Source organism: Cheilinus undulatus, linkage group 1, assembly GCF_018320785.1.
Source record: "Cheilinus undulatus linkage group 1, ASM1832078v1, whole genome shotgun sequence".
Classification (NCBI taxonomy): Eukaryota; Metazoa; Chordata; class Actinopteri; order Labriformes; family Labridae; genus Cheilinus; species Cheilinus undulatus.
In genome coordinates, this window is record NC_054865.1 from 11,786,158 (window position 1) to 11,804,633 (window position 18,476).

At 39.4% G+C, this 18,476-nt stretch overlaps 1 protein-coding gene across 1 annotated transcript in view; it reads right to left on the reverse strand.

The window, feature by feature from the left end:
- Positions 1-1,886: 1,886 nt before the first annotated feature.
- Positions 1,887-18,476, reverse strand: part of LOC121506994 (SH3 and multiple ankyrin repeat domains protein 2-like) — a 351,623-nt gene continuing 335,033 nt past the window's right edge. Inside the window, exon 25 of the mRNA XM_041783083.1 lies at positions 1,887-11,858. Coding sequence (XP_041639017.1) covers positions 11,336-11,858 — 523 coding nt within the window. The 3' untranslated portion in view covers positions 1,887-11,335. The remainder of the gene's footprint in view (positions 11,859-18,476) is intronic.

Here is an 18,476-nt window from a genome sequence, read left to right on the forward strand (position 1 = left end):
CACATCTGGACACTGAAATTTTACTCCATTTTATTTGCAAAACTGCTCAAGCTCTGTCAGATTGCACAGGGACTGGTCTGAGTTTTGACTCGGCCACTCCTCCTAAGCTGTAGTTCTCTTGCAGACTGAATAAGATTGTCCTTCAGGATTTTCCTATATTTTGTCCCATTAATTTTACCCTCTATCTTTACAAGACTTCCGGGGCTGGCTGCTGAGAAGCATCCTGACAGCATGATGCTGCCACCACCGTGCTTCACAGTGAGGATGGTGTGTTTGTTATGATCTGCAGTGTTTGGCATCCACCTAACATTATCTCCTGGCCAAAAAGCACCATTTTGGTCTTATCAGACCAAAGAACTTTCTTCCACTTGACCATGGAGTCTCCCACACGCCTTTTGGTGAACTCTAGTCTAGATTTAATCTGAGTTTTCTTCAAAAGTGGTTTTCTTTTTATGACTCTCCCTCAAAGCTTTGATTGGTGGAGAACCCAGGCAACGTTGTATTCAGAGTCTCTCCCATCTCAGCTGCTAAAGCTTGTAACTCCTTCAGAGTAGGCATAGGTGTCTTGGTGGCCTCTCTCACTAGTCTCCTTACAGAGTCTCTAAGTTTGTGAGGACGGCCTGATCTAGGCAGATTCACACGTGCCATATTCCTTCGACTTCTTGATGATGGATTCAACTGATCTGTTCAGTGCTTTGGATTTTTTTTTCTATCCATACCCTGACTTATACTTTTCAATTACCTCTTCTCTGAGTTCCTTGGAGTGTTCTTTTGTCTTCTCGGTGTAACGATAGCCAAAATACAGATTAATCAATCTGTGTAGCTATGATTAACCAGTCTATCTAATCATGAGACTTCTAGCACCAATTGGCTGGATCTCTGTTGAATTAGGTCAGTCGCTTTAACCCTTTTACTCCTAGCGCGTCGTCGACAACGCGCTGTTGAAGCACACTTTACATGACCATAATTGCATGACTGTTTGTGCTATCGGAAAAATTAAAACAGTTTCTGAAAGCTAAGAAACTGTGCTTTACAGCCAGCATGCAGTTATTTCTGTAATTTCCCCTTTTCCCACTAAGATTCTAGCATGAAGTTCCCCTGTTTTTTGTGTTTCTTCATTTTAAACTGTTAAAACATGTAACATGAAGTAATATGTAAATAACTGCCATATATTAAAAGTTCTAAGTATTGTGGAAAAATGGGTAAAAGCACGTACACACAGGACATTTTCGGGGCCTTTTATAGTTAAAATAAGAAAAAAGCCCAGAAACTCAGTTTTAATTTAAACAGTTAAAAAAAAACAAACACTTTTTAAAGATGCAGTACATCGTACACAACTGCCAGATATTGAAGTACTCTGGAATAATAGGCAAAAGCACTTACAAGACACTTTCTGTGCCATTCAAAGTAAAAAAAAAAAAAAAAAAAGTGTCCAGAGGCTCAGGAGTTAAAGGGTTAAAGAGGGTGAATATTTATGCAGTAACTTATTTTCATTATATTTTTTTATTTAATCGACATTACTTTGTGGAAATCTAATTTCACTTTGACAATAAAGAGGTTTTTTGCTTTTTTTTTTTTTGTTATAAAAAGCCAAAATAAATTGATCCTGATTCATTTTCATGTCCTCCCAGGGTTTCCTTAATGATGTGCTTTTAAACATGTTTTTTTTTCCTTTGAATCAAACTGCAACAGTTTGCAGCAAATATTTATCAAATGGTTGATGTTTTCAGAAATTAGGGTTGTGATTTCTCATTAACGATGGTCCTGAGCCTAGATCACTGCCCCACAGTGATCATTTCCATCAAGGTCATTCCAGAGTGAACATGCAGACATGAACACTGTAAGCAAAGAGAGGGAAACAACACTAGTGCAATATTATATTTATTTCTTACAGTGAATTTTGGTTGCCATACAAGAAATCTTGAGGATTTGGGGGGGGGGGGGCAGGGGGAGGAAGAGTGCAGTTACAGGAAAATTTCTCTCTCTTTTCATTTCAGTAATTAGTTGACTCTATGATGATTCAGTAGCACAAAATTACAGCAACATAGAAAACATGAACACAAGTCTCTGCACAAATTACCGAAAAAACATCTTAGCCTCTATGAAGACTTAATCAAAGAATAAAATCTATCAATGAGAAAATAAATTAATCAATTAAGAAAAGAAAGCGTAAAAGAAACAGTTACCCAAATGTTGGACGATGAGAAAGGTGGGAGCAGTGTTTCAAAGGGGGGGTGGAGGTGGGTTAGTGAGCCGTGCCTGTTTAAACACGGCCGGTGAAGCTCCACGCCACGGTGATGCTTTTAAAGATTCTTCTACATCTACTCAGATCTACAACAGAGAAAACTGTCAGTGACCCGCGGCCACCTCTACTCTTTTTGGTGGATTTATGTATGTATACATATATATAGGTTTCATATAGTTCTACCAAGATGGCCTGCAGATATTTTTTTTTTTAGAAATTTACACATTTTTGCTTTTTTTTAAATACACACACTCTAGATTGAGGGATTTCAGGAGATGAGATGGTGGTCGTCAGAAGATAACTGTACGGTGGCCTACAAGGACAAACACGCTGAAGCGGCAGTGAAGAGAAATGGGCTGCTTCTTTTAGAGTCACATTCAAAAGTCCAAAACAGAAACACCAACAGAAATGTGCTACAATTTAAAAAAAAGATGCTGTAGTTAAAAAAGCAGCTGATTAACATCTGAAACAGGCTGTAATAAATAAGAAAATGTGGAGAAATATGCACAAAAGTAGCAAATAAATGCAACATTCACGGTTAATTTCCAGTCACAACAGAAGTGCTCCAGACTTGTAGAGGGCGCTAATAGGACTTTTACTTCCAACAAGAGACACACCAGAGACTAATTTGTTAAATATACTTTAAAATTCTGAGATTAAAGTTGTAATTTCATCAGATTAATGTCATAAATCTATGAAAGTAAAGTTGTCTAGATATACTAATATCAAAAGTTAAATCATACTTCAGTATCTCTAATGTCCTTGGTTTAAATCAGTGGCTCCCAACCTGGGAACCCTCCTTTTCATGGTTGAGAGGGTTGTCTGTTCTAAGGTTGTTAAAATTACATTCATACTATCTAAAATCATGATGAAACACTTGTGAAATGTTCATATAAAGGTCTTTTAGTGAGATCACTTCTGTTTTAGGCTATTCTGGTTGGCTTTAAACAATAAAAACAATTCAAATTGATGTGTATCTTTGACAGAAATATGTCCCTTCTTTTGTGTAGGTCCTGGGGCAGCTCTTCTTAGATATGAGAAGGGGTGGGGGGCCCAGTGGAAAAAAGGTTGAGAACCACTGCTGTAAATAAAACCAAAATATCGATCCTAAGACAATAATGTTTTCCATGTTAGTAAGTATAAATGATGAAAAAGATACACATATTTTGAGCTTATCAGTGACAATGAGAGCCATTGATTTTTAATATAAACCATCTATATAAAAGGAATTTTGTGGTTACCTCAAAAAATTCCTTTTGGAATTATTTTATAAATGGAGGAAACTTCCCTGATTTGATTATCACCTTTATTATTTTTTTTTTACCATCGGATTGTAATTGAAGTCAATTTAAATTCAAATTGTGGTTTAAATCTTGTAAAATAAAGACTTCAGACTCATTGATTTAAGGTTTTTTTTTTGTAAATACCTCTCATGTTATATTTATTATCTTGTAAATGTATGACTTTCCCATTTTAATTTTTTAAAATTTTGTAAATTATTACTTCAATCTTGGAAAAATAGAACGTTGTTTTTATAAAAGAAGGAAGTTAAACTCCACAACAATATTTTCTTTGGAGACTTTAAACTGGTAATTTTTAAACATTTTGTTTCAAGTCAATTTTTTCATTTCAAACTTTAGAATTAACCATTTTATTCTTGTTTGTTTATAACCTTAATTTTGCTTACTTACTGTATTTATATAGTAAACTTACAGCTTTAACCTTGTGGATTTCTAACTTTATATAAATTTTATAACTTTTTTAAAATTGAATTTAGGACTTCAGTCTTCAAATTTATAACTGTCCCTGTAAATTCACAAGTTCAATCTCATAATAAAGAATGTATAATATTGGATTTTATCCAGTATTGATACCAGATAGCCACTATGCAGATAGTTCCAAATTCATTTTAGCCCTACTAATGTCCATACCAATATGAATGTAGTTTAGGCCTGAAACTTCTGTCCTTAAAACACAATTTGAAGTTTAAGCAGTGAGGATGAACAAAGAGTAGAGACTTCAGCTGATGTCATTTGTTGATCCAGCTTTAAACTCAACAAACGTGTTCTTACGATTGTTATTTACAGCAGATATATTGGTTTTAAATATAGGCAGAATTTTCATATCTACTTGAAATAATAACTTTAGGAGCTCATAACTGCTGATACCAGTATCATGCTGACAATCTTGTGCATGTATACTCATAATAATGTGAGTCCCTCTTCATTCAACTTTGTTCTCATATATTTCCAATCTTAATAAAATAATTTGGAAAATTTACCTTGTAAATGTACAACTTTAATCTCTTAATATTATGACTTCTGCTCATACAGATGCAATTTCAAACATTCATCAATTTATTCTTGTAATATTATAACTCTATAGTCAAAAGCTCAGGTTGTTTTCCTTTCATATGGCCCTCGTGCTCAGTAATAATAATAATAGTTAGATTTGTTCAAGTTACTGCTGCTGTTTACAGCTTACGGTACAATGAACTGTCTCTGAAAACTCTGGCAGCTGTGACTGTTAGGTAGATTTAAGTGTTTACATATCAAGAAACAAAAGAGCAGCATAATTATTCACTTCATAAACAGTTATTCAGAATTTCACTAATCTAGTTTCAGTTAGTGCCCCCTGCAGGCCTGAAGCAGCTCCACTATGATAGCTGGTTTATAGCCTCAGCTGTGTTTTTAACATTATCAGCTTTCTGTGTTGGTTTGCAGCTCATTGTGTTGTATATTTTTGGACTTTTGCATTGTTAAATGTGCTTTAATCCTAAAGTTGCAGCCCATCTCTCCTTATGATACTGATACATTGCTGCTGCAGCGTATTCGCCCTTGCTGCCAACCATATACCTGGGTTTCACTTGATTGGCCAAAATATCTTAAACTGCAGTAGTATCTACTTTAGGCAACACTTCATTAAAACACTGACGAGTGAACGCATCATGATATGTAGCTTTAAAATGGGAAAATAAAATACAACCAAGGAGATTCATTCAGAATAAATATTGCTTCTTACATAACCCAGAAGTCTAATAATAATCACATTTTTATGTATATAGTATTTCTGTTTTTTTGGCAATCCACGCATCAGTGTGTTGTTCAGATAACCTCTATAAAATTTCATAGAACTCTATACAAATCTTTAAAAATACTGTGCTTTTCTATCCCACGTCCGACATGTCGCTGTTTGTTTTAAAATATGGAACAGGATTATAGCAGCATTGTCCCGCGCAGGCCTCCATACGGCTGAATGTTCACAGAACACAGAGCTTGTGTATGTTTCATTTGTCTCCTGGAAAGCTGCACCTCAACATGAAGATATGAAACCAAATAAAGGTGTTTAAAATCTCTCCAGACGTAGGGTTACTGTCGAGCACATATCAACCACACGTGAGGTGTGCCCTGAAAGAATCTACTTTAAAATACGACACGAGCTGTACGAGCGACAGTGGTGCAGGAAGAGGAGGAGGAGGGGGGATTGGACTGTGAGCTATTTAAGGCATCCTCTGCAGGATGATGAAGGGGGAGTGAGGGAATCCACTGCTTTGGTCCTCAGGTCAGCTCTGGCAACTAAAGATCCTCCATCATAGAATTTTAACTCTAAACCTCTTAATAGAGCTATACATTTAATCAAATAGACATTTTAATCCTGTTAAACACTCTTATATACACACATTTCAACACAAACTGTACTTCTACTTCTGACCAGCCCGTAATCATTGCTAGCAAACACATACACATTTCCAGCTTAATAAATGCTGATTCTGTTTAAAATTGGACCCTTAGAATAAAGTTTAAATGCGGTCTGTCCTGCAGGAGCTGCAGTAATGGAGAAATAAGAGACTTGAAGAAACTCTGAGTCCAGTTTGGATACATCTGCAACAGATCAGAAATGATTTCTAACCCTTTGTAATCTCACACAGAGCTCAAGCTGATGAACATCTGTCGGCTTTGTCAACTTATTCTCTGCTGATTTTTTTTATACACAGTGGTTAGAGGGTGGGAGGAGGCATGACGACTTGCGTGACTCACGTAATTCGACATAAAACCCAGAAGCCACGGATTCTCCATCTGCTCAAAAAGCCAACAGTTCAGTGAGATTTCACGTCATCTGGCTGGAGACGCTCTACAAAAGTATATAAATAAGAAAAAAATCTTGTTTATCTTCAACAGTGATTCTGTAACGGCTGCCAGAGTCAATCTACAACAGTGTTTAGCATCTCTCCCCTTCTCTGAGAAGTTCTGATTCAGGGCTAATGATAAACCATTTCCTCAAACACTCGAGTCAAAATTGCAGATCTGTTTCTTTTTGTCTTATCATGGAGCTGATTGTATCTGATCTCCAGTTAGCTTGGTGGCAACACATCTAATCTCCTCACATTTGTTTATAAGAAAGAATAATGTACAAAATGTTCACGTAGTCATTTAGATAAATAGAAATTCTAAATTCTGTGAAAACTTGGTTTTTAGATCTTTAAATATGAACCTGTGAGTTATATTTCATAAAAGGGCTGAAATATAATTTAACTCAGGATCAAAATTTTTAAAATGCTACTGAGTAACAGCCTTGTTTGTTTTGACAGTTTGTGAAAGCTAGGCAAGAGAGGGTTTGATGAGGAGATTGATGACACTTTCATGTGAGCAGTGAGCCAAAGCCAGGCATGAAGACTTGACATACAGCAGACAGTAATTTTGGCCCACTTCAATGAGACAACGGTTCCGGAAGTTGTTTCCAGCACACTTGTTTCACCAAGTGTCATTGTTTCCCAGCAGGTCTGATCGATTATTGCCCCGTGATCTTTTATTTTTACTTTCCTTATTCTATTCTAGATTAATCGATGGAGAAAATTCTAAATCTGATCATAAGACCATTAGAAACAAAGGACACAAGGATCATAATACCCAAATGACCTTGGTAATACTGACCACTATATCAAGCCAAATAAGTCTGGGTCACTGGACCCTAAGGATCCTAAGATCATTGGACCCCATGATCAATGGACTCTTGGATCATATTATCCAAAAGACTAAGGGGACACAGGATCCTCTGATTGTGGAATGGTAGGGTCCTATGTTCCAGGAGGACCCTGAAAACAAGGAATCTTAAATCATAGGATCCTGTTACCATTGGACCCCTGAGATCACTGAACCCTGAGGGATCTAACAACAAAAATTCCTTAGGACATAAAAAAATTGGTATTATGCTGAAATCGAAGGAACCAAGGGTCAGTGGGAACATGATAACTGGGATTAAATGACACAACCCTGAGGACCCTGGAATTAGATGACTTTATGATTCAGAACTTGTAAACCCCTGAAAGACTGGACCCTTGGGACACAGAACTCTGAGGACCTTGGGAACTTACCATTCCATAGACCTTAGGGGATGGGTTTATGGATAGATTGTGATCCCATAAAGCACAGAAGTCCTGGACCATAGAGCCACTGGTTAATAAGATCTTTGGGGAACATAGGACCCTGGGATCAAGTGACAGTGAGGGCCTGGGCAATCTAGAACACTGAGGACCCTGATATAAAGTGACCCTGAAGACCGTGGAAATAAAGAACCTCAGGAAAGTAGGACCCTGAGAACATAGAACCTTAAGAAATAGGACCCTGGAAACTCTGAAGATATGAGACTTGTGGAAAAGGGGGCATTCAAGAAGAATCTAGGACCTTGGGGACCCAAAGAGCATTAGACCATGGTAACCAAGGACCCTGGGGACATAAAACTCTGGGAACATCAAACTCTGGATCCTGGGAAGGCTGGACCATAAGGATCCTGTGAACCCTAAGAATATAGATCCCTTGGAAACAGGACCTTGGGATTACTGGACGCAGGGATCAAAGAACCCTGAGATCAATGGGAGCATGGATTCATTGAGAACAGAACCATCCATAGAGAGGCCGTTCACAAAAATCTTGGGAAACATCAGACCCGGGGATTATAACCTTTAGGACCCTCTGAACTTAGGGCTTTAAGAAAGTGGGTACATGGAAATTCTGGTAATATTGGACCCTGAAACACAGATTTATAGGAGCACAGAAACCCTTAGGACCCTGGGATCAAATTACACTGAGGACTTTAAGATTATAGGACCATTAGGACCATCTGAGCTTGGAGCCTTGGAACTCTGGAAACACATTGCTCTGAGAACATGGGGCCTTACTGAAGAGGGACCCTGGAAACTCTGGAACCTAGGACCCTGGGACTACAGGACACTGAAGACCCAAGAACCATAGGACCCTGGGAAACAAGGACACGTGGAAAACAGGCTTATGGGAATTTAGAAGTCTTGTATCCAAACCCCTGGGAACATAGGACCCCGGGATCAAATGACCCTGGACAACACTGCAGAAATCAGTCCATTGGTGTGGAGGTTTTTAATCCGACTGAAGCTGTGGACCAACCCAAACTCACCGGTGGACTCTGACAACCAATCAGACGTGACGCTGTAGGCCTTGTTCACAGAGATTGTTGTGTTGATGTTAAAGTTCTTCTTGGGTCACACTATGTTGTCATTTTATGCAAAATGGCTGTAACTCACCTCCAGGGGTGGTGGCCAATGTTGATGGCTTAGGCCAGGGGTGTCCAAACTATGGCCCGGGGCCAAATGGGGCCCCAGGGCCATTTTTGATTGGCCTGCAGAAAACTGTAGCGCTAAAATGAAATATGGCCCACATTAAAACATGAAGAATGTGCTTAACTGTATTGTACTTCCTGGTTTCACCATGTTAAATCCGTAAACAAACATTTTGACAAGAAGATATCTTGATTAATAATGCCCTGATGGATTATCACAACAAATAGCCTCACCAATAATTTTTCAGGGCAGAGCCAGTGGTAGCCAAGGCTCAACAGGCCCCCTGAAATCTGGCTCCCCAAAATCCTAAAAATGACTGTCTATTTGCCCTGTCAGCCATCAACTAGCCATTAAGGCATACTCAGTCATTAAGCATTTATTAACTTAAATTGGATTAATCTTACAAACTTTAAAATCCTCATGGTGAGAAATAAAAAAGCGGCCCTACTGTCCTTCTGTATGTGGCCCGCTGTGGAAAAAGTTTGGACACCCCTGGCTTAGGCCATAGCAATTTTTAGAGAAACACCAAAGGATATTTAGAGGAAAAGTGCAGACACATTCCTTAATTACTCTTGTTTACCATTCCTCTACAAACAAGGCAAAATAAGGGGGTCAGAAAAGTTACATTTGTCTGCACTGAAAGACTCCCATTTCCATTATTTACAGTCTAGCAAGAGACAAGAAAGGAGAAAGAATTAAACATCCACAACAGGACTGTTACCTGAAATTAAATGCACATACTTTTTTATAGAGATCAATAAAGGCTTAACTGTTGCCTGGGGATGTCCAATTGGTTTTGGGATTGGATTAAATTTTGTAAACCCCTTGGTTTCCACATTGACTATTTCCTTCTTGTTCTGGGCTGAAATAAAGATGTTACTGGAGGTTATTTCATAGAACAGGAAAGGAAATGGCAATAGCGACTAACTTCCAATATCTTGCCCCTCTTGTACAGATTCTGCAGTCTCAGTGAGCTCCTCAGGGGGGTTGTCATATATTTAGCTTAAACTCTGCACAATGACAGGCTTCCTGCGTTCATTTTTTATACAGAGCAAGCCATCCTCAGCTCAAACATGAGCGCATCAATCTTCTCATCTAACTCCCACCTGACATATTCAATAAGCTGTTTCCCCAAAATGTCAAAGTTTTCTTTTAACATACCATGCAACTCTCTCTTTAAAAAAAACATCAACTTCTACCACGTACACATAGGGTGTTTGATACATTAGCATTAGTGTGGGGCCATATTAACACCAAGTGTCGACCTGCTAACGGTGAAGTGATGGGAGGTTTGACAGAATGAGAAAAGTAAAGTACAAAAGTAAAGAACAGCTCTACTTTCCCTATACTGTGGCCTATATATCAGATCCATGGAAAGAGCTAAACTGGCCTTAATAATTTGGGTCAACCCTTGACAGACACACTCTCACACGCAAATACACACTCACAAACACACACACTGAAGTAGAAGGAAAAGCCAAGAGGGACGAGTGTGCCCTTTACAGACAGAAAAGCTGGTTAAACCATTTCAATGTGACAATTTTACTGGTCCAACGTTTGTCTGTCCGTCTCGTACCTCGTGCCCTTGCCTCACTTTTCCTTGTGTGATGAGGTGGACACTGGGTGGGTGTGGTCTGCTACAGCGTAGCTCCTCCTCTGGTGACCACCTCTCTCCATGCTTTGCTCTCTCTCTGGAGAAGAAGGCCATCGAAGTATCGGTGTGTGTATACGTGCTTAGGGTGTGTATGTGAGTGCAGAACAGTGTGTGTTCTCCTTAATTCTCTGTGCATAAGGTGTCTGTGTGGTCATGAGATATTGTTAAATATTTCTTTAAACATGTCATCTAATGTTCTTATTTTGACACAAACAGGTGAAAAGCAAGAAAAATGGAGTCTATCGCAAATTTTTCTCTACAACCTTAGATGCACCCAGAAATATAACTCCGGTAGGACTCTAGTGAAGAAATATTATTCTCTGAACAAACTCTAGCAAAGATAGAAAAGGAGCAACAACCAGCTCAGCTGGTTTTCATGCACCCACACCGGGGTGCATGGAAAAAGTCTTTAGTATTCCAAAGCAGTTGGGTGAGCACGAGTCTATGAGAAAGAAACTTCCAGACGAGTGTTTCTTCCAGTGTTTGAGTTCAAACTATTCCAGTTTTTGTTTCAGTCCTTTGCACTGGCCTCCTCTGCTTTTGCTCTCCTTGATGTGACATAGCAGCTATTCTCTTCTTTCTCTCCCGACAGTCCCGTCCGACATCCCATGATCCCCTGGTGCTCAGGGCGGGGGGGAGGAGGAAGAGGGCGGACAAGACCGGAGCACTGAATGAGGGCGACGGAGGATGAGAGAGGACAAAAACAGCAAGAGGCAGCATCAGCTTGGACAAAACTTCTACCCAGATCCACGACTTGAGAATATGTCTGATGAAGAGTAAAAGTGAGCATTAACACCTCCCTCTCCTCGGCCCTGACTCCAAACGTCTCCACCCATCTCCTCTGGGCTTATCTGTCCTGCAGCAGCTTCAGGGCCCTCTCGATGTTCATGCGGTGGCCCACCCTCGTCACGCCCAGGTCGATCAGATCCTCTTTCTGCAGCGATGGCAGGTGTGCGCCCTCGATCTCATTGTCCAGGAAGGCGTCCCTGTGCTCCCCCAGGTTCAGGCTCTCCAGCCAGTCAGCCACGTCGTGTTTGCTCCACAGCTCCATGGGTTTGGAGGCAAAGGGCTTCCCCGAGGCTGCCACTGCCTGCATCAGAGTGAGCGGTGAAGGGGAGCGAGAGCTCCCGCTGCCTCCACACGAGGAGCTCAGGCTGTAGCCGCCGCCGCTGCCCATGGGTGGGGTGGGCAGGCCGAAGACGTCGGTGAGGGTGGGGGACACGGAGGGTGGCAGTGAGGAGCAGGGGGTGAGGGAGGAGGCGGAGTCTGGCGGACTAAGGGGGTGCGTCTGTGATGGGAGGCTGCTGGGAGGGGTGGAGGTTAGAGCAGCAGCCACGTTGTTTCGCATTCCTGAGTCTTCTGTTGGAGGTCTGAAGGAGACAAAAGACAGAAACAATAATTACATTAATTTTCATTTTAGTTGCTGATTTTAAGTAAGCAGTCTACTATCACACATGGTTGCTCCTGCTAACACCACAAAGACTTTTACCATTGCATTTACAATTTATCTTATTCTTCTGCTCAAGGTTTCTGCCTTTTAAAACACAAATTTCCTTCCTGTACCTCTGCTAAACATTGCTTAAGTGTGGTTCTCATGGTGGAATAATGAAGGCTCTTTTTAAATAAGCTGAGACCTGCTCCTTTAATTTTGAGCTAACATTTTTTATGCATTGGCTGTACAAAAAGAATGATTCATTAGGTGAATGTTAATAGAAAAATTCATATAATTTTGCAGCTTTAAAACATTGGATGGATTGTCAAGACCCATTGTAGATGGCTGAAACTGAAGACTGATAAATTACATGGCAGGTCTCAGATTGAAAAGGTCACAGTTTACTTTAGATTCTCCATTTAAATTAACATGATGTTATTTTGAAAGTTAGTTGTTCTGAACAAAAGCAAGCTGCCTGGAAATTCATCAGTAAAACACATCAAAAACAGATGGTGGAATGCATAAACTGTAGTAATGACCTAAATTGTAGAAAAATAAAATGATTGTGGCCTGGTGTCATGATGGCAAAGAGCATCTCATTAAAGTAAATCTACAGTTGTTCATCATGTTGTGGCTGCTAAGATGTTGGATGTAATGCTGCTAAAGTAACAGTAGGTGGCATCATAGGAAAAAACATTACACTGTTTAGACATCATCAGGATTGATTGTGTTTTATCCTTAGCCTCTATAGAGACATTTTAGTTACATTATCCAAACATTAATATTAATATTTTCCTTCCTGAATTTTCTAAGCTAAAAACCAAAAATAAATTGCAACTGTTTCAGCATGTAGAAAAAAAATCTCCTTGAGTGAAGAATTTTCAGCTCAAGGACTAAATTTGGACTATTTCCATTTAAAAAAAAGTCTGACCTGATATTCAAATAGATTTATTTGAGCTTAACACAGTTTGATTATAAACAGAAAAGCAGACATTTGTAGGATGCACAAGTTAATGAAGGCCACTCTTACACCGGGTCAGTGATGTAAAAAGCAGTCAAAGCTGGTTAGAACCACTAATAAGTAGATAATAATTCTGTAACATTTTGTATCATCCCTCCTTCACCACTTTAACTTTGGACTTTTTGAGTCAACTGTTCATTAAAATCTCTAAAAATCAGATTTAAATTTTCAGAAGGCCCATGTGTGTGACGACATCTGAAAAGCCTGGCACTGTCTTTAAATTCTAAGTTTTAGGCAAGGCTTTGGACCAAAAACAACAACAGAAAAAATCAGTGATCCACACTGTTGTGCAGGTTGGTATGCTCATTCTTTACTATATGTGTGCACACACAGTACTGTCCACTCTAAAGGGCTCTTCAAAGCTGTGTATTAATCCACATCAGAAACTAGTCCCAAACGAATGCACTATTTCCCTCTTGCAGATGAAAGAAATTACTACCACAGTGGATATAGCAGGAAGCTAACAGCTAGCCATAGTTAGCTTGTTTACTCTACACTGTAAAACAGAAGTTGGAAATACTCAAAATATTTGTTGAAACTGATTACGCTCAAATTTTTCAGTAATGGAAATATTATTTAAGATAACATATCCCTTTATTAGTCCAGCAAAAGGAAATTCCAAGTTTTTTGAGTATTTTGAATATGACTCAAGTTGAAATATATAATCTATACTGCAATCCCCGATTATTTTAGAGAATTCAAAACATTAGAGCCAACTGGTTTAAAAAAATAAGTATTACTGAACAAAATAGTATTCGTTTAGTTTCAGGTACTTAGCCATTTTAAATTACATAAACTCAATTTTACTTGAACATTAAAGTTGGGTTATTAACTTTTTTTTTTTAGTTAAACTGCACTGTGGAAACTGTCCTTCACTTAAAAAATCTGTTTCATCCACTGCAATTTTCCCTTCAGTCTTTCAATAGTTTAATGTTGAACAAGTGACTACAAGTGGGAATTTATTTCTAAATTTATTTGTTCATTTGTTAATGGACCATGTACAATAATAAACATAAATGTTGCCATTTGATGCATCGTACCAGAGTTAGCTAAATGCTAATTTACATCTGCAGTCTGCTAACTGAAAGGTTCTTACTGAACCAGGAAGTCCTCTTCCATCATGTTCAGTATACCATCCCTTGTAGACTGTGAATGCTCTAAACAGGCGGGGCTTGTCTAACTGAGTCAGTAACTTCACTCATGGGGGAAAGTGTCTAATGCCCAAATGTTGTGTGTGCTGTGTCAGTAATCTTGTTCTTATAGCAGCAAAATTGTTCAAACAGTCGTTATTTGTCATGTGAGGTCTCTCACATTTCTAAAATCCAATAAAACTTTAAAAAATACTGAGCTTAAGAAGAGAGAAATTTAAACAATTATTACACTGAAATTCCCTGGAATAACAAGTCCTTTTCAGTCATTTTCTCAGGAAAATAACCTGTAATCCCAGGAAGACAAGCAGTGTCATCCCAACATAATGAAATAAGTCGAGATCTACAACATCATCAATCAAGTAAAATTAAATGTTTATCGTCACTGTGCTTCCATAGTTTATCAGTGAACTTCAACAGGACGACTAAGCATGAGCAGTTATACTGACAAACAAATCCCACCACAGCGGATAAAAACTCTCCATCCTGCGAGTATTATGTGTTTATTAGTGCCACACTCGCCACCATTACGTTATTTACCGCCCCACATGGAGCGGCTTGATGAATGAGCTGAGATTTAGAGCAGAAACACACCAGAAAATCCACCATTACACACCACACACAAATCCATGCAGAACACAGCACCTTCCCCTGACTTCCCCTCAGGATCCTGCTCTCTGTTCATCTTTATCCTGATTAACTGATTCAAAAGGAAAAAAGAATTGTTCTTTCAAACTCACTTTTTCCTGCCATTGTGAGTTAATAAGTGTAGCCTAGATATTTCTCTCTCCTTTTAACATATGGAGCGGCCTGAGGGGAAGCGAAGGGGACAAAAGGAGGGCCGTTCTGCCAAAATGGAACTGGGCCATTGATAAAGTGCTGCCTCCTCCCAGGCCCAGATTCACACAGAGACAAAAACTTACAAGCTTCGCATTTTAACACCGGCTGATCCACAGGAGGTCATGATGGATGGATGAGGAGGATACAAATGACAATGTTAGACATCTGATAAAAACATAAAACACACGTATGGGGTATAATAAAAGAGGAAAAAACATGGAAAAACAAAACATATTTATGCAATTAGACAGCTTCTGTTTCACATCCACAAAGACTTTTTGACAGTCTTCTGAAAAAAGTACTAACTTTTCCTGCGTTTACCAAACTGAAATGTCTGTTTCTCTCCCTAAAAGATTATAAGTAAAATTCTCCATCTCTGGCAGAATTCTTTCCTAAAAAGCTCCTTTTACTCCTCCAAAACAATCCACTGATGAACTGCAATAAATTCAAATCTCTGCAGCGAGGTGTAAACTAGAACAACCTGCACTCATTCCCAGTGTCTGAGAATTCATCATGGCTCTGCGTTGGTGATAGCCAAGGCTAGAGGCATTGTGATTTTGGGCTGTCCGTCCATCTGTCCGTCTGTCTGTCCATGCCATTCTTGTGAAAGCGATATCCCAATAATGCTTTCAGGGATTTTCTTCAAACTTTGCACACATGCCCACTCTTTTTTAGAGTATTTTTGGGGAATTGCCTCTATTGGACGGAAAATCTGAAGAGAAATGTGAAATATGGGAAGATGAAGTGGTGGAAAACATGCATCCAACAGCATCAGATCAGGATTCAAACCTGGAACTGGTATACTAAGGAGTGTAGCCTCTGTACATGAGCACCAGATCTACCAGCTGAGCTAAACCAGCTCCAACACATGCTACTCTGACTCAAGAAAAAACTCATAAGATTTTGGAGGCCAAAGGTCATTATTTTTCTTAAATTTGACCCCAAACACTTGGATATTTAGTTCTGTAATTTAAAGTTTATGCATCTTCACTCCTAAAGAAATACACTATATGGACAGAAGTATTTGGCCACACCTGTAAATCATTCTTTCAATCAGTCAGGTTGCCACAGGTGTATAAAATTAAGCACCTAGCCATGCAGTCTCCATCTGCAAACATTTGTGATACTAAATGGGTCATTCTGAAGAGCCACCTTTGCCAAAGGGTTCAGGAAATTTCATCACTGCGAGATATTCCACAGTCAGCTGTAGGTGATATTATAAGAAAGTGGAAGTGTTTAGGGAACAACAGCCACAAAGCAGAAGACCACCTAAATTCACAGAGTGGTGTCAATGACTACAAGTGCATGAAAGTCACCAACGCTCTGTTGATTCCATAGCTGAGGAGTTCTGAACTTCCACTGGACATGATACATGGCCAAGCAATTGTATGCAAGCCTCACATCACCAAGTCCAATGCCAAGAGTTGGATGGAGTGGTGTGACACTGGACTGTGGATCAGTGGATCAGGAAACGTGTTCTATGGAGGTATGAATCATGATTCTCTGTTTGGGGCCGTCAGGGTTTGGGCAAGGCCCCTTATCTCCAGTGAAGGCCATCTTAATGCTCCAGCATACCAAGCCATTTTGGACAATGCTATGCTTCCAACTTTGTGGCAACAGTTTGGTGAAGGCCCTTTTCCATTCCAACATGCCTGTGCCCCAGTGCACAAAGCAAGGACAATAAAAACATGGTTTGATGAGTTTGGTGTGGGAGAGCTTGACTGGCCCACACAGAGCCCTGACCTAAACTCCACTGAGCACTTTTGGGATGAAGTGGAACAGAGATTGCGAGGCAGGCCTTCCTGTCCAACATCAGTGCCTGATCGCACAAATGCTTAACAGAATGAATGAGCACAAATTCCCACAGAAGCACTCCAAAATCTGTGGAAAGCCTTCCAAGAAGAGTGGAGGCTGTTATAGCAGCAAAAAGGGGGGTAATTCCATATTAAAGCACATGCATTTAAATACAGTATCATGACAGTTCCTGCTGGTATAATGGTAATGTGTCCAACTACTTTTGTCCATGTAGTGTATGTTGCTTCAGCTACGCACACTCACTAGGCCTTTCCACCACAGTGTATGACAGTATATATTGCTGGGATAGAGACCATTAGTTCTGCATTACTTTTCAAATGCATTGTGGGATACTGAGTTCACGATAGAGGGTAAACAGTGCTCTCTCAGAATTTGGATAGCATCACAAAATGGCTTATGTCCCAGAGAGCAGTGTGGGATTTTGGACACAGCCCCTCTTGTTCTCGCTGTTGCTATCTGTTTTTTATTTTCCTCTTCAAAATGCTTTACTTTGCCAAGAAGTGTTGGTTCTTGTTTGATTTTTCATTTTTGTATAATTCTCCTATTTGTTCACTTTATTGTGAGACACTTTGAAAAAAACTCCTCCTGCATAAAAAGGATTACATGTCATCTTTTATTGTCATCATCGCTCCTCTACACAAGCACGCCCTTTGCTCCACAACAGTTTAATTTGATTTTTATGTAAAAGACAAACAGACCGGACACCTGAGCTTTCATTCTGATTGGCACAAAAGCACAGATGCTTCAAAACACTTAACCTGAAAGGTGTCGAGTGTTTCATATCCTGCTGTTCTATTGCCTATTAATCACTTTTTGTCACAGGAGTGAAACTGATGTGAAAAGTATGTAATTGCCTATTAGACTAATTAGCACGGCATCTCATTTAGCTCCTCTGACCTTATAACATTTCTCACAGCTACACAGAGTCACATTTAACAAAGAGGACCAAGCTGTGCTGGTATGAAGTCCTCTATCTGCAGGGCGTCCAGTCACATCATCAGCATGTCTGCATTTCTTATTTATTCAAATTCTTAATTTACATAGAAATTTGTCACATAGACCTGGGAGGCTCAAAACAATCATCTATGAATAGAAATTAGAGCGATTTCTGCAATAGTAGGGGGCACTCTGTGAGCTGAAAAATGTGAGAAAGTCATAAAAACAGACAGTATGATTTGTTTTCAACTTTTTAGACTAGGTTTATAGTTCATTTTTGTTTAAATGGTGCCAAGTGTGTTCTCGAAAGTGTGATGTGTCTGTCTATATTTCACTGTCAGACAGAAAACAATCTTGGTGCAAAACTAGAGAACAAAGAGGAAGGATTAAGCATCTTGATTATACCTTTGTACTTTAGGTTGTAGGAGTACCACAAATCAGACCAATAAGAGGGTCAACCCTTCATTCCCTTTAGGAGCGCTGAGCTTTGGTGGCTGGTGTTTTGGTATTTACACCTCAGATTTTAGTTATTGTCTTTAAAAGACCAATTCCAGCTGTCTCTTTTAACTTCCCTCCTTCCACTGTGCCACTGAGCACACTGAACACATACAGGATGCACTATGAAACATGCTGGTGGAAGATTTAACTTATATTTCGCTGGAGTATTCCCACAACATCAGAAACTATCAAAAAAGGGGCAGTGAACATTTCAGGCCAAAAATTCATAACAGAACAAGCTGAAACTCCCAACGTTTTTCAAGGGGTCACTCTGCAGCACTCAAAAGCCTGTGAGTTC